General features: G+C 40.8%; 1 protein-coding gene across 1 annotated transcript in view; it reads right to left on the reverse strand.

Annotated features, from left to right (window-relative positions):
- TRPM2 (transient receptor potential cation channel subfamily M member 2) overlaps positions 1–21,716 on the reverse strand; it is an 82,043-nt gene that overhangs the window by 16,709 nt on the left and 43,618 nt on the right. The window contains exons 17-23 of the mRNA XM_069985318.1: positions 21,313–21,431; positions 18,781–18,913; positions 16,591–16,762; positions 14,538–14,721; positions 11,629–11,810; positions 2,943–3,075; positions 1,170–1,257 (exon numbers count right to left, since the gene is read on the reverse strand). Of these exons, the coding sequence (XP_069841419.1) occupies positions 1,170–1,257; positions 2,943–3,075; positions 11,629–11,810; positions 14,538–14,721; positions 16,591–16,762; positions 18,781–18,913; positions 21,313–21,431 (1,011 nt within the window). The remainder of the gene's footprint in view (positions 1–1,169; positions 1,258–2,942; positions 3,076–11,628; positions 11,811–14,537; positions 14,722–16,590; positions 16,763–18,780; positions 18,914–21,312; positions 21,432–21,716) is intronic.

Genomic DNA, 21,716 nt, shown 5'->3' on the forward strand with positions numbered 1-21,716 from the left:
AGCTCCATTGTGTGCAGCAGCGAATTGGGATGCGGGAGCACATGGGTGTGTCCACATCCGAATTCAGCAGAAGTGAAGATCATCCAGCCGGTACTGCAGTACCAGCTGGGACAATCTTCAGTAACACCGGCCGTTCTGTCACCTGGCCGGGTCACAGAATGGCCTGTGTTATACTTACGCACATGGCCTTATATTGGATATTTAGTATGTGGTTCTTAAACACTAGATTGTAGATATGCATAGGAAGGGACAACATTTTTTTAACCATTTTATACTTTTATACATTTATTATTGCATTGATCAATTATACTTGATATATTATGCACTTTTACATTGGTACAATTCCCCCTTCTTATTCGCTTCATGTCATTTCTAGTACAGTATGTATTGAAAATTAGCGTACTAGTCACAAATATGCTTATTCATGCTATTACTCTTCAGACATCTGTACTCATAGTATTAGTCTCTGATGCCATTCCTTAACCTTTATTTTGACAGCGTTTTGAGCAGATGCATGGCTCATACGCTTTATGGCTATCTTCTAGATATTGCACTCGGGGTGGCCTCTGTGTATCTGTGCATCTTTTCCTTCTGCACCTACTTGCAATCTTGCACGGTATCTGGTGGTCCATCACATGACTTGCTTATGTCGCACACATAATAATGCAGGGCGCACGCAGCTGCAGACTTTACTTCCGACTGCCATTCTCAAGGTGCTCTGTTAGTCAAGCTTGGGATGACATACAAACAGGTATATATACAGTACTGGCATGTTCACACTACCCACTCACTCATGACGAAGCTGCATGCAGTGGCGATTCACATGGGATATTCTCTTCTCAGCTGTAGCAGCGAGCCACAGCCTGTATTCTAGGCTGTTGCCATTATTTTGTTTTTAGATGTTTTGATTGTGCTGTAGCCGATAAATAAACCGTTTTTTTATGTTTCATCATGCTTCAAGAGTGCACTTGACTTGCTATACCCTATATTCTGTTTCTTGTCTACTGAGGTATATTATCAAGTGATCAAGCAATGACTTGTCTTAATCACCTTGCTCAGTCTGGGGCGAAAAATCACCTCCCATTCACCATTCACTGCCTCAGCGACTCTTTGTCACACAATGACCCCATACACAGCAAGCATTGTGCACATAAAAGAAAAAAAAATACCTGTTCTTCTAAGAAAACCAGTCTGTTTTCCATAGAACCAGTCCTTTTTACTTGATCCAATTCCAGCATGTCCACAACAGTGTTGACTCTAAAAATAACAGGTAATGTTTATTACCAAAGTGGAGTTATGTACAGTATAAGTGTACATAGATGAAGACTCCTAACGGTAGAAGTAATCTGCAGAGATTGTCATAAGATTGTGATATGTGTTCCATAATGTATGTATTACATTAAATAATATACCCGAAGAACGGTTGGTTATTGGCAGGACCACTATCATAGTGTGTACTGCTGAATGCGTCTAGGAGGGGGACAGGTTTGTGAATACATCCTCTCCCCCACAGTGAAGTAAGCTACATTGATACTTTTTGGTCTGCATATATTCCTACTACCATCGATCCACCCCTGAGCGCTGGTACTAGAGATGAGCGAACCTTGAGCATGCTCGAGTCGATCCGAACCTGAACTTTCGGCATTTAATTAGCGGTGGCTGCTGAACTTGAATAAAGCCCTAAGGCTATGCGGAAAACATGGATATAGTCATTGGCTGTATCCATGTTTTCCAGACAAACTTAGAGCTTTATCCAAGTTCAGCAGCCCCCGCTAATCAAACGCAGATCATTCGGGTTCGGATCGACTCATACCCGAACCCGGTTCGCTCATCTCTAGCTGGTACCTTTTTTCCTTTTTTTGTGTTATATTGTTTATGGCCGGTGTGGGGCACACATTCTGGACTGACTGAGCGCCCTCCTCACGGATGTTCCTATTGAGATTGAGATCTATATAATACTCTCGTAGACAGGTGGTGAAGGTGGGGGAGGGTTCATACACCCTATACCCACTTACACCGGGTGAGTCTGATATAAACTATTACAGTGGATGAGCGCTATCTCGCATATATTTGAAAGTGGGATAAGTTGTGATTGTTGGCAGGAATTTAAAAGACTTTTCCTTTAAAATGTTGCTAGAAAACGTTTCCATTGTCTCTTGTGTCAGGGTTACATGCATATAAAAACATAACAGAAAGCAGATCACAGAGGTGGCATGAAACTAGCCTATGGTTATACATTGTCCGTTCCAGATTGTAAATTATATAATTAATGGGTATAGAGAGCAAACCACTTCATTCTTGTATAGAATTGAAAGGTTTGACACACTTCCCTAATGAGCTCTCCTGTTTGATTCTAGCACACGCATTGTTAATGTTTATGGCTATTTTTTACCCTTTGTTTTTCAGTTTGCCTGCCTGTCAGTGCAATGACGCTGTTGGTACATTATTCTAGTTTAGAAGAACTAATTGGCCTTTGGATGTGTCTTTAATTGAAAAGTTCATTGAATTGTATAGTAAAAACGGTGAAAGGACAATCAATAATTAAAAACTGTTTGTGAACAACTAAAAAATAATATCTGAAAATAATTGTCATCATAATTATTTTGACTTTCACGCGGACAATGACCATCTTTTTATACACTATGTGCATTGGACGTCCGTCATTCCATTGTAATGGACGTCTTTTTATATAAAAAAAGGAGAACACCTTTTCCTTTTTCATGTTGTGTGAACATTGCTCATGCCTGATCTGCTAAAACTCAGCAGTATATGAAGGTCTTTGCAGCAGCACTGACACACACAGGAGTTGTCTCACAAGTTAGGTCAGGAAAGTAAAGTCATAAAACAAGATAAAAGATGAGCCAAGATGAGCTTTTGCACCAGGGCCCATGACTCCTTAGCTATATCCCTGGTATTTAGATATTAGAATAAGAAATACTGACTTGTCAGCCGTGTCTCTAATCTTGTGCTCTGTGCTTTGTTTCATCTGTTTTTGAAGTTGCTGTAAGTAATTTTCTTTTAGAAAAGCTTCCCATGAGAGGAGGGCAGCTTCTTCATTCTTTTCTAGCTTTTCCTCTAATAGAAAAGTAAAAAATAAATAAACATTTAGAAGAAAATATCAAAGCATGCAGAAAGGACAATACAGTATTAACATTGGAACAAATCCATTTTTTATATCCTACTTGGGGAGGCTTGAGGTCCTGAACTTTGCCATCATGCAGCAGATTTAATGTAGTTAGAATTGGCTTGGATTACAAAAGTAGTACTTAATGATGAATGTATAGTACAAAAAAACTATTGAAATTGAAATCTAAAAATTTTTGAAAACGTTATAGGTTCTCATTAGTGTGCCCAGTGAGGTCACACTTTTGGCTCCTCATTGATGTTTAGCATAAACAATAGAGGACTCTGCTTTATTTTCTCTCTCTACAACACCCACTTAGCTCAAAATAGTGCAGGAGCTGCAATGTATTCTCCTTCATGCGAGTAGTGCTGCTTTGCAGTGCATGGAAGTCTCTGTATATAAAAGAGCTTAAAGTTTCACTGTTGTTATAACTTTCAAAATCTAAATCAGCAGGGGATGTGAAATAAAGCATTCTGGGAACTTAGGCTGGGTTCACAATGTTTAACGTACACGAATTATGGAAAAAATGATTTAAAAAACCCGATGCAATTGTGTTTTAGATCCATTTGTCCTTTGACTTCCATTATTAAAAAAAGAAAAAACCATCAAGACGGATGTTTGTTTTTTTTCCTTTTTTATGTAGCGTACACAAAAACATGGTTGACCACATTTTTATGTACATTAAAAGTGACCATTTAAAAACAGAAACATTTATGGAAAGCAAAAATGCAGTGTGAACCCGGTCTTGCATTATTTTTTTTATTTATTTTAGTCATCATGCTTTAAAACAAAGCTAGACTTACTTGTATCCAGATCGAGTCTCTTGAAGCTCTTGTGCGTGTTGAAAAAAGAAGAGACACATTGAGCAGTAACACTCTGTATTCTGGGACTTCCTGCGATTGGTCTCTTTTTTCAACCAGCACAAGACAAAAAAATCTGCCTTCAGGAGACTGGACCTGGATACAAGTAAGTATAGATTTGTTTTAAAGCATGAAAGCATGATAAAAAAACTTGTTTTATATCACATCTACGGTTTTGATTTTGAAAGTTATAATGTTCACACAACGTTTTTTCAGCTCCCTTTTACCCCTTCAAGACCAAGCCTATTTGCACCTAAAAGACCAGGCTCATTTTTCAAAATCTGACCTATCTCACTTTATGCGCTTATAGCTCAGTGATGCTTTAACGTATGCTAGCGATTCTGAGATAGTTTTTTCGTCACATATGGCACTTTATATTAGTGGCAAAATTTGGTCACTACTTTGTGTGTTTTTTGTGAAAAACATCAAAATATGAAAAATTGAAAAAATTTGCATTTTATGAACTTTGAAATTCTCTGCTTCTAAAAAAAGAAAGTCGTATCACATAAATTAGTTACTAAGTCACATTACCGATATGTCCTCTTTATTCTGGCTTCATTTCATAAACATATTTTACTTTTTTAGGGTGTTACGGGGCTTAGAAATTTATCAGCAAATTACCACATTTTCGTGAAAGTTTCCAAAACTGATTTTTTTAGGGACCAGTTCTTATTTTAAGTTGATTTAGGAGATTTGTATACTGGAAACCCCCATAAGTGACCCCATTTTGGAAACTAGACACCTTAAAGAATTAATCTAGGGGTATAATGAGCATTTTAACCCTACAGGGGCTGGAGGAAAGTATTCACCATTAGGCCGTAAAAAAATGAAAAATTTAAATTTTCCAATAATATATACATTTAGATTAAAGTTTCTCATTTTCAAAAGGAAATGAGAGAAAAAGCACCCCAAAATTTGTAACACGGGTTCTCTTGAGTACTACGGTACCCCATATGTGGGCGTAAACCACTGCATGGGCACACAGCGGGGCTCAGAAGGGAAGGAGCGCCAATTAGCTTTTCCATTGCAGATTTTGCTGAAGAAGTTTCCGAGCGCCAGGTGCATTTGCAGAGCCCCTGTAGTGTCAGCAGAGAGAAAAAACCCCATAAGTCACCCCATTTTGGAAAGTACACCCCTCAAAGAATTCATCTTCGGGTACGATGAGCAATTTGACCCCACAGGTGTTAGAGGAAAGTATTCAAAATTAGACAGTAAAAATGAAAAACTTGAATTTTTCCAATAATATGTTCCTTTAGTTTGAAATTTCTCAATTTCACGAGGAACAAGAGAAAAAAAGTACCCCAAAATTTGTAACGCAGGTTCTCCTGAGTAGAACGGTACCTCATATGTCGGTATAAACCACTGTATGGGCACACATTAGGGCTCAGAAGGGAAGGAGCGCCAATTAGCTTTTTCAATGCAGATTTTGCTGAAGAAGTTTCTGAGCGCCAGGTGGGTTTGCAGTGCCCCTGTAGTGCCAGCGGAGTAAAATCTCGCCATAAGTCACCCCATTTTGGAAAGTGCACCCCTCAAAGAATTCATCTTGGTGTGTGGTGAGCATTTTGACCCCACAGGTATTAGAGGAAAGTATTCAAAAGTAGACAGTAAAAATGAAAAACTCGAATTTTTCCAATAATATGTTCCTTTAGTTTGAAATTTCTCAATTTCACGAGGAACAGGAGAGAAAATTCACCACAAAATCTGTAACGCAGGTTCTGAGTAGAACGGTACCCCATATGTGGGCATAAACCACTGTATGGGCACACAGCGGGGCTCAGAAGGGAAGGAGCGCCAATTAGCATTTTCTCTGCAGATTTTTCTGAAGAAGTTTCTGAGCACCAGGTGCGTTTGCAGAGCCCCTGTAATGTCTACAGAATAGAATCCCCCCAAAAGTCACCCCATTTCGGAAAGTACACCCCTCAAAGAATTCATCTTGGGGTAGGATGAGCATTTTGGCCCCACAGGTATTAGAGGAAAGTATTCAAAATTGGCCAGTAAAAATGAAAAACTTGAATTTTTCCAAAAATATGTTGGTTTAGTTTGAAATTTCTAAATTTCACAAGGAACAGGAGAAAAAATGTACCCCAAAATCTGTAACACAGGTTCTCCTGAGTACAACGGTACCCCATATGTGGGCATAAACCACTGTATGGGCACACAGCAGGGCTCAGAAGGGAAGGAGCGCCAATTTGCTGGAGCAAAACCGCAGCTAGTAACAGTTATTAGAATAGCGCAGTTACTAAAATACAATAAAAAAAATTAGATTACAGGTAATGTGGGGTGGTTACGGTCAGTCTGGGGTGGTTCCGGGTAATCTAGAGGTGGTTACGGGCAGTCTGAGGTGGTTACGGGCAGTCTGAGGTGGTTACGGGCAGTCTGGGGTGGTTACGGGTAATCTGGGGTGGTTACGGGCAGTCTGAGGTGGTTACGGGTAATCTGGGGTGGTTACGGATAATCTGGGGTGGATACGGTCAACATGGGGTGGTCACAGGCAACCTGCTGTGGTTACGACAACCTGGGGTGGTTACAGGCAACCTGGTGTGGTTAGAGGCAACCTGGGGTGGTTACAGGCAACGTGGGGTGAATAAGGACAACCTGCTGTGGTTACAGACAATCTGGTATGGTTACAGGCAACCTGCTGTGGTTACGGACAATCTGGGGTGGTTGCGGACAATCTGGGGTGGTTGCGGACAATCTGGGGTGGTTACGGACAATCTGGGGTGGTTACAGGCAACCTGGGGTGGTTACGGGCAACCTGCTGTGGTTACAGACAATCTAGGGTGGTTACAGGCAACCTGCTGTGGTTACAGGCAACGTGGGGTGGTTACGGACAATCTGGGGTGGTTACGGACAATCTGGGGTGGTTACGGACAATCTGGGGTGGTTACAGACAATCTGGGGTGGTTACAGGCAACCTGCTGTGGTTACAGATAAACTGAAGTGCTAATAGGTAATCAGAGGTGGGTACCTGTAATCTGGCGTGGTTACGGGCAATCTGGAGGGGGTCACTGGCAATTTGGGGTGGTTAGAGGCAAGGTGCAGTGTTCAGAGGCAAGGTGCGGTGGTCAGATGCAAGGTGCGGTGGTCATAGGCGACGTGCGGTGGTCATAGGCGACGTGCGGTGGTCATAGGCGACGTGCGGTGGTCAGAGGCGACGTGCGGTGGTCAGAGGCAAGGTGCGGTGGTCACAGTAATCATAGTTCAGTGACAGAGACCAAATTGGTCTCTGTCACTTTAAATTTTCAGAGCTTGGCTGGTTGTGGAGCGCATGCGCACTTCATAACCAGCCAGGACACGGAAGAGGAAGGAGCTCCAGGAGCAGGTGAGTATATGGGGAAGGGGGGGTGACTGGGGGACGGGGGTGACAGGGGGGGTGGGGGGCGACTTGGGGGGTGGGGAGGACATCACTTTTTATCCCCTGTCACCAATCATTCATGGTGACAGGGGATAAAAAGTGCCGGCGGCACATGGCACAAGCGATCAGCGGTATATAGTATATACCGCTGATCGCTTGTACCGGGACCCCACAGGGGGGGTCCCGATGACTGCCCCATGCTCTCCGGTGGCGGAGAGCATGGGGCTTTCATTCATTTTTCTTTTTTGAGCACTGTGAACAGACATTAGTCTGTTCACAGTGATCGCGGCGGCCATCTTGGATCCGATGGCCGCCGCGGGAGGGGGGCTTAGTGACTGGGAAACTAGGGGGCTGATCTGGGGTCTGATTTTTACTTATTTCATCTCCCCCCACCGTGGATTCACGGTGGGGGGAGATGAAATACAGCGGCGGCACTGGCCCATTAGTGACCGCCGTTTCTGCGGTCACTAAGGGGTTAATGGGGGTCAGCTGCGGAATCGCAGCTGATCCTCATTATCTCCGGTGCTGTACACAGATGAGAGCGGGATCGCTGTCCCTGCAGCGATCCCGTTCTCATCACAAAGCCCCTGTCAGTCAGGAACGTATATGTACATTCCTATTGCACGGGGCATGTGCAATAGGAACGTATATATACAGATGGCTGACGTGAAGGGGTTAAAATGATGTCTCTCATTTTGAGTCTAAAATAACGGACGTCATTTAGCTGTTTAGCCTTCCCTTAGTGCAATGACAGCTATTGGTACATTATTCTAGTTTCGGTTACTCATTGGCCTTTGGGTGTGGCCTAATTGAAAAGTCCATTGAATTTAATAGTAAAAATGGAGAACGAAGGGTGACAAAAGAAAAACTTTGTGTGAACAACTAATAAAAAACATCCGCTGTTTGCAAAAGATGTCCGAAAATAATGAACATAAACATTATTTTGCTGCCTGTGGTAATAACGTCCGTTATTTATTACATTGTGTGTATTGGACGTTCGTCTTTCCATCGACTTCAATACATTGCCGTTTCGGTCAGTTAAATCGTGGCAAAACCGGACGTTATTTAAGGCTATGTTCACACTACGTAAGTTTCTGGCCGTAGCGCGTTCCGTGAATAAGCGGCCGGAGATTTACGTAGTTTGCGTACAATGGAAAGTATACGATCTACGGCTGCACAGTTCACACTACATAAGAACTTACGCCCGGATCGTATGTGGCGCCGTAAAAAATGAACCAGACCATTGTTTCTGGACGGAAATGCTGTAACTTACGCCTGTAGCGTAACATGCGGTCCTGTACGGAGTGGTGATTTCTTCATTTTTGCACTTTGATTTGCCGATCCAAAAGGTTCTGTGGGGTGTCCGGGGCTAGCCGAGGATATCCAAGTAAAAGACCGCTGTCAGATCACTACGTACGGCGCTCGGGAAGCGTAAGTAGACTACGGGCGTAAGTTCGCGGACCGTACGTAGCCGGCCGCAACTTACGTTAATCCCCGGCCGGAGTTTCACACGTATATGTCCGGCCGCGTAAAATATGCGGCCGGACATATACGTAGTGTGAATATATTCCAAAACATGCAGACACAATATATGGGTCTCTGCTAACCGCCAGATAGGATAGCCCTATAGTCACTAGAATAATTTAGAGCCTGACAGGAGTAGTTGACTAAATGAGGCTTAAAACATAACTTTTAATAGCTCGCTAAAATCTTATCACTACTTTTAACCGAAAATAATATAAAAAAAGAAAGAAAATAATCGTGACAAAACACTGTGACAACTTACTCCCACGTACAAACAGAGCATGGTGGATAGAGGAACCTGAAAACAAAATAGAACCAAGGTGTGGGTGGGGATAGTGCACTCTGCACTAAAAGAAGATAGTCTATCCCTGCCTTTTGGGGTGGTCACCTCCTTAGCAGGGTGGCCCCAACCACGATGGCGGTCCCTACTCTCAAATAAGTGCGCGGGAGAAAACAATAAACACCATGTGTCCCTACAAAATAATTCCCCCAAAACTAATGAAATGAAATGAACCGTGTACACTCCATAAATTATGTACAATAATGATCAACAGATCCAGTTAAATATAAATATTCCTACGCGTTTCCCCCGTCTATTTACTACGGGTTCATCAGGGAATCAATAAACAATGATCATTTAAAGATATAAATAGATATTACAATCTGCACCACTACAAGATAAAAAACACACAATGGCTTCTGATACACAATAACATGTAGTGTGATTGTCTCTCCCATGTGGTTGTAATGATAGAACCACACCTACAATGCCAGAATCACATACGTAGAGACCACAGCAGTATATTGCTCAACCAATAGAGTTCAACCCACAAATATATTTAACAGATAAGGAGAACACTGCAGTATATATTTGGACCTAGACAAGAATACATACTAGACCAGATATAGATATAAAGGAGAGATATACTCATCTAGAAAGATGGCCAATTCAGGGTCCAAGGATAAACATGCCCCGCATGCATATAGCGATGGATGGCCACAGCGGGGTGACAGATAGACACCCCCAAACAATGTTCCCGATGTGGGGTGTGTTGAGAAGCTGCTGCGTCTAGCTGTCTGCCCTACCTTAAATAGTTGGTAACTGCCCATCCACGATGTAAGCCGCCACCGGTGCACAAACACCTACTTCCGCCTTGTGGAACGCAGGCGTGCGTTCCATCCTGTCCCTCCTTTACAGGATCTGATGTAACGTAGCCATGTGCTTCCGCCCGCTGGAACGCACATGAGATAGATCAATGGACTGTTGCCTAAAGCTGGAGCGCAAGCTACACTTGATGTGGTTACGCCCCCGGCGTGACATCAATCGTCACGTGACCGTAACATGACCGTAAGATAAACCACTGGACTGTTGACTAGAGCTGGAGCGCAAGCCACACTTGATGTGTGACATCTATCGTCACATGACCGTAACTTAGTGTAGTGAATTATAATAACTACGGTCCCTCGCTTCGTACAGCTTATTGCACGGATTATGATGTCCAGCGCAGATGGTGTTTACTTATGGATCTATGCAGCTACATAAAAACAATTTAACAATAAGCAACAAACAAGAACTTTTTGTCTTTACTGGAGGTTTTTTAGTGATACCGTTAAGAGATAACACCAGAACTCACAGGATATTGTGAATTCAGACGGCATTGGAAAGAGGCAATGACCCCGTGAGAATTAAACATATTAAAGGTAAAACATTGTAGAGGGGAAAAAATGGTTCAAAACATAAGTAGCCGTTAAAAACTTCTTAAGCGAAGGGCATTTTTGTGCCATTGTGTACCAACCTTGATGCGGTGCATTTTCAGATGTATATAACACTTGCCACTCAAACAACTCGTGGTAATTTAAAACAAGCTAAGCTTATACCTAATAGTGTAAGGTGTCCTATAAACACCTATAGATGATGAAGGAGGAATTTAAGTAGTGTGAATATAGCCTTAGGCTGCGTTCACACTACGTATATTTCAGTCAGTATTGCAACCAAAACCAGGAGTGGATTAAAAACACAGAAAGGATCTGTTCACACAATGTTAAAATTGAGTGGATGGCCGCCATATAACAGTAAATAACTGCCATTATTTCAATATAACAGCCGTTGTTCTAAAATAACAGCAAATATTTGCCATTAAATGGCGGCCATCCACTCAATTTCAACATTGTGTGAACAGAGCCTTTCTGTGTTTTTAATCCACTCCTGGTTTTGGTTGCAATACTGACTGAAATATACATATACTGACTGAAATATACGTAGTGTGAACGCAGCCTTAGGCTATGTTCACACTACATATATTTCAGGCTGTATTTGGTCCTCATGTCAGGTCCTCATAGCAACCAAAACCAGGAGTGGATTGAAAACACAGAAAGGATCTGTTCACACAATGGTGAAATTGAGTGGATGGCTGCCATATAACAGTAAATAACGGCCATTATTTCAATATAACAGCCGTTGTTTTAAAATAACAGCAAATATTTGCCATTAAATGGCGGCCATCCACTCAATTTCAATATTATGTGAACAGATCCTTTCTGTGTTTTCAATCCACTCCTGGTTTTGGTTGCTATACAGCCTCAAATATACATAGTGTGAACAGAGCCTTAAACTGCAAAAGCGACTGCCTTTTCTCTATTTTTGACTTGTCTGAACATAGCCTAAGGCTATCCTTTGTTTTAAGGACCTCTGGTGGTGCAACCACTGCAAGTTATGGCATGTAATTTCTGTAGATAACATTTCCATTGATTTTTAGAAGACTTACTTAGCTGCTTTTGTCTCCCTGCAGGTTCATGAAGGATGACACACTTAATAAACAGATGTAGGTGATTAAAAAGGATAAAAGGAGGAGGGGCTGGTGGTCGACCATGATACTCTTCTATTAAATCATGTCTTTGAAATTTCCAGATCTGATCTGTATGTTCTTGTACTTGTTGAAAAGTATAACTAAGAAAAATAAATATCAATGTAAACAAATTAGGTGAAAGGACAACCATTCTATTCATATACTTAACTATTCTAATTCATATTAGATGGATGGACAAAATGTTCACAACAATCAATCAACAAAAAAATTAGACCGCAGTTTTAATGGTATGTACAATTTGTTTCTAAAACCACAGAAATTAAGTTAATTTGCACACAGTGTCCTGCTAATTGGTAGCAGGTGTATGAGGACAGGGCTGGTTTAACCATAACCTAAAGAGTGTTCCTACAGCGAGCCCCCTAATGTCAATAATGTCACTGCATCAGCTGTCTGAGCCATGTGGCTGATAGTACAAGCTAAGATGCCACACAGCCATCCTCTGCTCCCCAAACAAGCCCTTTTTATATGGCACTGGCAAATAGGGAAGAGGCGCATACAAACGTTTGCTATGGGGAACAACCACTCCTGGTTGCACCTGTCAAGCAATCTGCTGTAAAGAACAACAGTATGCACTTAAAAATTTGCTTGTGCTTTCTGAAAACTGGGCAGACCCCGTATCCTATGGCCCAGGCCTCAGCATACTAAATAGATTTGAGACTATTTGGATCATGGGAATCAAAAATGTATGCATCTTCTAATACTATGCAATGGTTTTTTAATACTGTATACAAATAATTATAGATATACTGTAATATTATATTTGCCTGTAATGGCTAACATCTAATTCTTTTATCTGAAGCTCGTATGAGATGGAAAAAAATTATCATAAGCAGTCCTAAAGCTCATATACTGTATAGACTGGAAAACCAGGCAAACATGTATCATTCCCTAAGTTGCAGCCAGACCGTTGGTCTCTAAGATGTTTAATATGATTGCCTATTTAATAGAAGATTTACGTAATGTGATTTTATTATTTTTGTGTTATTATTATTTTTTGTAAGTAATTTATTCTGGCTTTTCTTTATTTTAAAATTTTTAAATCTCTATTAGGTTCTCAGAATCCAGTAATTTATTGATTAATTGGGCTTCTCTTTGCATACTCACTGCCCTAACATTGTCAGGTAGAGGTAGGGTGAGTGATTGGTCAATGCACACAGGATATATGTGTTTATTTGTATCAGGGCACATAAAACTTTCACAGCTGTTTCTAAACGCCCTATTCCACGGAACGATTATCGGCCGTATTCGGCAATATCGGCCGTTACGGACGATAATCGTCCCGTGGCATAGAAGGCAATGATCAGCCGACATTGTTCATGTCGGCTGATAGTTGCAGTCGTTTGTTTTTCACCATGTTGAAAAACAAACGACTCATATAGCAGCGATCTGCTGCTGTCTCTCTATGGAATAGGAGCGGTGGCAGCAGGCGCTGCTATATGCTATGGGCTGCCCGGACAATCTAGCAATCACCCAGGCAGCCCCCCCTCAGCTCCCTGCGGCCCCCCCTGTACTTACCCCGCTCACTGCCAACGCATGTAATAGCAGCAGCAGTGAGCGGAGAACGAGTCGGCTTGTGGAATAGGGGCTTAACACATCCTAAAGATGCTTGATCCAGTTGAGATCTGAAGAATTTAGCTGAAATAGGTCACTGTCATTAGGGAAAACCTTACCGGAAGATTGTGTGTAGGTAGATGGTATATGACAAAGTAACATCCACATAAATGTCAGAATCCAAGGTTTCCAGACAGAACATTGCCAGGGCATCATACTGCTTGCACTGCCTTGCATTCATCCCCAGGTAAGTGGGGAACCTGGCCAACCACATGATGTTAAAAAAGATAATTCATCACACCAGGCCAACTAGTAACAGTAAACTAGTGATGCTCATTGTAATTACAATGGACATTGTATGTTCTGACATCCATCAGCTATTATTAACCTTTTCAGTGGTTTGTGCTACAGTAGCTCTTTAGTGGGGTCACACCAGATGGGCTAGCCTTCTCTTACCATATACACACTCTTGTTAGTTTGCAACTTTCTTCCTTTGTTTGAACAACTGCATACTGTGAAGACTCTATAAAAACTACCATTCTAAGGTGCCTATGGCCCAGTCTTGACTGCCTGTTCACATGACAGATGCCATTGTTCTTAATTAATGTTCTTCTCTTCACCTGCAGATTATCCTATTACACGTATAAGTACATTCACACGGCAGACTTTTTTCTGCAGCATGGCTTAAAATCTGTGTCAGTAAAAATGTGCTCTTAATGAACCATTGTGCGGATCCCCATAGAAATGCATGGGGTAAAAAAAAAAAAAAAAAACATGTGGACGTGGCCTATGTCTTCCACTTACAATGTGGAACTGATGCCTACATATTCCTAATACAAGTAACAGTACACCAAATGGGGAGGAGTTCATGATATAGTGTTCTGGAGTGTACATTACATGATTCTTTTGATATGTGACTTGTGTTAATAAGGGAAACCTAATAAAGGGGGAAGGGGGTCTAAGAGTTTGAAGGCTGGACCTGAGGGGCCTCCAGCTGAACAGAAATATTTGAGAGGACTGCTGAAACACTTCACTCTGCCTTGGCAGTGGAACTTCACTATGGCACCTCGAAAAAAAGAGAGATGACGTGAGATGACAGAAATAGTGAGATTCCCTACTAATAGTAAGAAAAATGTTCAATTAATCAACATTTAGTCTATACAATTACAAAACATGTAAATTTAAAGATGTCTGTATTTCCTCCTATTCCAAATCCAATTCCCATATTTATAAATAAGTATCACACAATCACTTACTTAAACATTGCAATTAGAAGATTTAACAGTAGAATGTTGGTGAAAAGCAGGTAGAGACACAGTAAAAGAACAGTAAGCCACTGAGGAAAAACAGGCTGAAGGTTTTCCTTGTTTGATTCAGGACATTTCTGCTTATTTGGATCAGTCCCATTTACAGTACACTGGTCGATATTAAAATTCACCCCTTGAAAGTACAAAAAACACCCATTTTAGCATGTTAATAAGGTATACAATGCAGCAACATTTTTGAATGTTATAGACTACATTAAATGTCATTTTGCCAATACTGTCATTATCTTGAAATCCATAGGATAGAGGATATTGATCATTGGGGGGGTCCAAATGCTAGGACCCTCACACATATTGAACACAGAAGTGAAATATCCCTAAGAATGAACGGATGGCACAAAACATGTGCAGTCATAACCCTCTACGGACCTTCTAAGCATTGCAGGGTTTATCACTACACATATAGCCATATTATAGTTCTGTACTTCTAAGTGGAGTAGGTGTATTTTGGTGATTTTTTTTTTTTTTACATTTCTTTTATATAGTATATAGGAAATATAGATGAGCTATTATACAGTAATGAAGCAAATCGCTTTGTTAGCTCGTCAGTCTGCTTATCACCCAACTGCTTTTTAACTTGCCACTCCTCTGTGCCTCTCCCATTTCCTTTCGTTATTGCTGTAAATTAGCTCATCTCTAAATATAAATTTACTTGTTACATTAACAAATGAAAGGGGTGATCCTAAAAATGAAAGTGATCTCAAATACATTACTTTAATAAAGTTATAGTACATTGTAACTTTGTTTAAAAAAAAAAGAAAAGTTTTTTATGTACATATTTGCTTCCATTGACTGGCAATAGTAAGGGACGAAACGCTGAAAGCAGCAAAAGGGCTGTGTTGATCCCTACTGCTGCCAGTCAATGGAATAAATTATGTATGTATACAAGTATATATATTTTAATTTATATTACAAAGTAATATACCTTTATTAAAGCAGTGGCTGTGTTGTGAACTGCAGGGCTGCAAAAGCCCTGGTACCAATACGGCTATATGTCAGATTAGCGATACCGAGGTTCCCCTAACATTAAATCTAATGCATATTCGCATTAGAAAAGACATTAAAACTGGGAAAGCTGTCTGTGTCACTACCGCTGCAGCTGCAGCACAGTGTAGCAGAGCAAGTTGGGTTAACTGTCAATCACCACTCGCTGCTTTACAGTGCCGCAACTGCAGCGATATCATACTGCTGCTTCCTCAATTGTAGTATCTACTCTAACGCTAATATGCATTACAATACATTTTAGGGGAGTCTCAGTATCACTAATACTGCATGCAGCTATGTAGCTGTGTCAGGCGTAGGGTTTGTGCAGACCTTTAGTTCACGACACAGCTCTTGGTGGCAGCAGAGAGACCATGTTGGGAATTGCAATAAGTTTAGAAAGCAAAGTGCTGGCAAACTAGCAAGGAAATTGAGAAACCATCCCTGATTCTCTGAAGACTGAAAACAGTGACTATGAACTTATGAACAAGCACCACTGGTAAAATTGCAGTAGCACTGTTGTCATACAGTATATCACAAATATAGTAGAGATAAAAAAATAAAAGAAAGTGCAGGTACACTTTCACATGTCACGGAACGGTGAGTCTCTGCAAAGATCATCCCGGTCAGATGATCTTTCCGGCCGCATTGTTTCGATGCGGGCGCATCACCACACTCCCGCATCAGAACTCTCATAGCACACACTGAAGCAAGCGGCTGATGCCACACGCTTCATTGTGTGAACCAACAGGTCTTTCTATTGAAAGCTGACATGTCAGTTCTTTGTGGCGCCGCATGGGATTCTCAGCGGAGCGTATATGATGTGCATACGCTTCGTCCGGGATCCCATTGAAGGAGAGGCAATGTGCATACACGTGCAAAGCATGGCAGTTGCAACAACGGCCGTACTTTTGCGTAATGTGAACATAGCCTGAAATACATAGTTATACATTGGCAATAAATATAAAGTTGCCCTCATCATCAGTTAAGATGCATTTAATACCATCTATGTAGGAAGGGATCTGTCCAAATAAAGTCATATAGGAATGGTAGACAACTCCACGGAATATCCAATCCACTCTTATTTCATTATGGATCAATATAGCTTGCTTGGCAACTCCAAAAGACACTACCCACACAGCCAGAAGGAAGAGGAAAAAGAAGACATCTTTCATCTGTAAAAACAGATAAATCATACTGTACCATATTTTCACGCCAACAGCAATCTACTCTCCATGTGTAGAAGCACTAAGGTACATTTTACAAAAAGAGGCTGACTTAGGATGGTGCAAATTTATAAAGAAGTAAATGTCTCATAATAAATTTGTAGCATAGGAGTTGTATCTTCAGAACAAAATGAAATCAACACCAGCTATGTGCTGGTGTACTATTCAGCTACAATGTAAGCCCCCATCCTGCTATGTCAGCCCACGGAATACAAATGACAAGGGTGGCACAAATATAAGTGTAATATTAGGTTTGCTTAAACATGTACTTGTTTTACACCATTAAACTTTATACTTAGTTTAATAAATTTCCCCATATTGGGTAAAAAAAAAAGAATATTTGTTATAAAATTCCATTATGGTATTATTACGAAATAATAACTATATAGGTATGTAAGAACATGCAACATATTTTCTAGATTTTTCCTGTTTCCTGTAGATTTTCCTGTAGATTTTTTCAATTAATGCCGACTGAACCTACCAAGTGCATCAGAACTGGCTAACCATCTAATGTATGGTTACCCAAACAAAAGATATTGGGGAGACATCGGGAAATATCAAAAGATATCTAATGACTTTACCCAAACAAATGATATCAGGGAGAGAGGATTGGTAAGACATGCAGGTTAGGCGGAGTCAAAGCTTGCAGCTCCATTAAAGAAACCAAATATTAGTGTGCCTGAACATCTTTGGCCCAACTTAGCACACAGCTGAGCAGATATTAATACTGGCTCAATTATAGAGAGCCTAAAGCTAGAAAAGCTAGACCAAAGAAGTACCAAATGTATCACTGAGGTGTATGTTGTTTGATAGATTTGATGTATTCTGGAACATGTTAGACTCTTTTCCCCATCTTTACAACACCTATTACCATTAGTTATTGAGTCAACTAACATGGCACACAACTAATAAAGCTGCTGCAGGGGGGGTTTAAATGACACAAGTTTAGTGTGAGCCGCAAAAAGCGGTTTATACGTTAAAAAGCTGTTGCTCATTGACTATTGTAAAGCACCTGCTGTTTATGCCTGTTTGTCAAAATAAAGTATAATTTTAACGACAGAAGTGAGTGCCGCTAAAATCTTGCTCTTTGGCTGTGAGAACTGTTATATGCTTATTTATATAGCGTGTACCACGAAATGGGAGTGAGTATAACCCCACATGGAATCATTACACTAAGGTCTGGAGTATTGGCCAGTAAGTGGATCAGTGCCAACACCTTGTCAGTTGTTTGAGACTTTTTACACCTAGGCGTGTAACCATGACATTCTCTACATCTAGAGGAAAGGAGGTTATGGAAATTAGTTTTGATAGTACGATGATCCAGGGACTTATTCTTATTGTCATTTAGGAATTATTCTGCCTGTAATGGAGCAATTGGCATCTGCCTCATGAGGGTTTTTGCCTTTGGCCATGTTCACACAACGTAAGCTCCGCAGTAATCACTGCTGTTGTTGCAACGGCCGTGATTAGTACGGAACTGACATTGTGCTGAAGGCTGAGGGAATCCGGGCCAGAGCGGCTGCAGAAAACCCTGTCAGTTCACACAATGGAGAGTGCGGCTTCAGCCACAAGCTCTATTGTGTGCAGTAGGAAGTTCTGATGCGGGCGCGCACGGATGGCCAGGCATCAGAACTTAGTGGCACTAAAGATTATCCAGATGAACTTTTCTGAGACCGGCTCTGAGACAGGAACCGCCGGTCTCTTACAGCGTCTGAACAAAGCCTTTCTCTGGATCAACACAGTAGGGTTGTCGTTTTTAAACCTTATTAACTATGTTACTATATGTAACTGTACCGGTATTGAAGGTGTTGTCTATCTATTTTTCTGTTACAGGGAACAGAGATCAACTGCAAGGGGCATGGCAGTAACTATTCAGTTTCGCTGCTGCACCACAATAGGAAAATAAAATATGATTCCTATTTAAAACGCTTAGCATTATTATTGCTGAATGAGCTGCTAATACTTACCATTCTTTTAACAATAATGATTTTAGGTCCAAGAGTTTTACTAATTGTAAAGATATGCATGAGACGCAAGCAAAAAATTACAAAATCTAGAGAGAGAATTATTCTTCCTGGATAAAATGTCGCTGGTATTAACCTGTAAAAAGAGATTACAATAATGACTTATTATACCCAAAGTCTAAATTAATGTATTTATGAGGTATAAATATGTATGGTTATTAGTTATCAAAAATACCAATATTCCTGGATTAAGCATCACTACCATATATAGTAATTATTAGCTCTATATTGTCATTGCACAAGCAGACTGTAAAATCACCACTGTTATCAGTATTACGGTTACAAAAAATCTAAATAAATAGTGACCGATCATATCACTACAATATTACTGAATAAAACCTACTCTAAAGAGAACATTATTCCATCATACAATAGGCACACTGTATAACACAGTATAACGGTAATATACCATATACTACACTGACTGTCATTGATGTTTTTTCTATGCAGTCGCTTATCCCATTTTTCCATGTGGCTCAGACAACCATTAGATTCTTTCAGCCATATGAGATTAACATTTTGCTTAGAATCTTGTACAGTATGTCTTCCAGGCACTATTAGTTCACATACCATGTGGTTTTCTGAAATCACTAAACTTTCTACTGAGTAAATTTGTCTGGGGAAATGAGTCAGCCAGAATTGCCTGCTCTGTCCTCTTTCATAGGAAATGCAATGTTGGCATCGGGCTCCCTGATATCAATGCTTACCATCAAGCTATCCATTTAGTAAGGGTTATGGACTGGTGTAAAGAAAATGCAATGGTTCTCTACGGAACAGGCCTTTCTCCATATTCCTCTCTAGATGTTGTCCTAGATCCTACTGGATGCGCGGCTACATTCTACTATTGGGTACACTCTAAAAATTGTGTTCTCTTCCTTCCCTAAAGAAGATATCCCCTTCATCTCCTTCCCCACTCTTCCCCATTCTAGGGAACACAGCTTTTCCACCAGAGCCTATAAAAGCTTTATTTCTGGTGGTACAGAGTCTCCTCTGTGCTACACCTTTTCACTTTCACGGCACAAATGTGGCCATCATCAAGGGGTCCATAGCCCAAAATGACCTTAACCCCTTAAGGACCGGGCTAATTTTAGTTTTTGCGTTTTCCCCTCCTTGTGTATACAGTATAAGACCATAGCAGTTGCATTTTTACACCTACGGACCCACACAAGCCCTTATTTTTTGTGTCACTAATTGTACTTTGCAATGACAGGCTGAATTTTGCATAAAATATGCTGCAAAACCAGAAAAAAATTATATGCGCAGTGAAATTGAAAAAAAACGCAATTCTTTTTCTTCGGGAGGGCTTCGCTTTCACGCCGCGTGTCCTATGGAAAAACTGACATGTTATATATGTTCCTCAAGTATATATGATTAAAATTATATGCACCTTGTATAGCTTTTATATTAATTGATGGTTCGTAAAAAATTAAAACCTTTTACAGAAAATAAACGTTCCTTAAAATCGCTCTATTGCCATGCTTATAGCGCTTTTATCCTTTGGTCTATGGGGCTGTGTGAGGTGTCATTTTTTGGGCCATTGAATGTACTTTCTATCGGTACCTTGATTGCGCATAAGCGACTTTTTAAACACTTTTTATTACAATTTTTCTGGATTTGATGCGACCAAAAATGTGCAATTTTGCACTTTGGAATTTTTTGCGCTTACGCTGTTTACCGTGCAAGATCAGGAATGAAATAAATTAATATTTCGGGCGATAACAAATGTTTGTTTATATATTTATTTATATTTATAAAATGGGAAAGGGGGGGGGTGATTTGGACTTTTATTATGGGGGGGGGGGTATTTATTAATAAAAACACTTTATTCTTTTTTTACATACAGTAATATGAAGCCCCCTGGGGGACTTCTATATACACAGCACTGATCTCCCTTTGAGATTATATTATAATGGTCTGCAGCAGACCATCTACATAGATTGCTGAGCCGGGATCAGCGTCATTCCGACGCTGAGCCCTGGCCGGCTCATTTGAACAGATCTCCCCTCCGCAATCCCCCACTAGACACCAGGGACAGGGGCCACATACAGTATTCAAATGCAGCTGTCAGCTTTGACAGCTGCATTTGAATAGTTAATTAGCCGGCCACGGCGGCTAATACCCACGGTCCCTGGCTGCACATAGCAACTGGGGACCGCGGGCTGCAGAGAGGGAGCCCTCTCTGCTTCCCCTTAACGGCCGCATGACGGGTATACCCACTCTGTGAGCAGCGGGGAATTCGGATGCGGGCGCACAAAGATGTGCCAGCATCCAAATTCAATAGCAGTAAGGATCATCTGGCCGCTGCTGGAGTACCGGCCGGGATGACCTTTTCTGACACCGGCCGTTCCATGACCCGGCCAAGTCACCTAATGGCCGGTGTCATACAAAGTAAGAACATGGCTTTAAGGACCAGAGCCCTATGCATATGCAATACTTTTTTTATGCAATGCAAAAAAAAGGACATTTTTTTCTAACCTGCAGATCAAACCACTTATGAAGATCAGAATGGCACAGACATCTAGCTTATTCCAGAAGTCATTGATGTACAATGAAGCTTGTTTCAAAAGACCAAATCTATCAGGGTCATAGAGCACCTGCAAAGATAGATATTAGAAAGAAATACATATACTGGTGAAGTCATAACTACATTTAAGATAAAGTCGTTAAAGAGAATGTGTGGCAATATTCTCTTTCCTCTGTGATGTGGCTCCATTTATTCTAATACTTTTTATTTACAATGCACCGGAGCATCCCTGGGTGCTAAATGCTCACCAGCCATAGCCAATTTATATGTTGCATGGCGGGAAAAACTATACATTTTTGATGTTTTCAATCCTTTTAGTGATGACATCGCTTGGTATGGCCACTATTTCGATGAC

Source organism: Dendropsophus ebraccatus, chromosome 9, assembly GCF_027789765.1.
Source record: "Dendropsophus ebraccatus isolate aDenEbr1 chromosome 9, aDenEbr1.pat, whole genome shotgun sequence".
NCBI classification, from domain to species: Eukaryota; Metazoa; Chordata; class Amphibia; order Anura; family Hylidae; genus Dendropsophus; species Dendropsophus ebraccatus.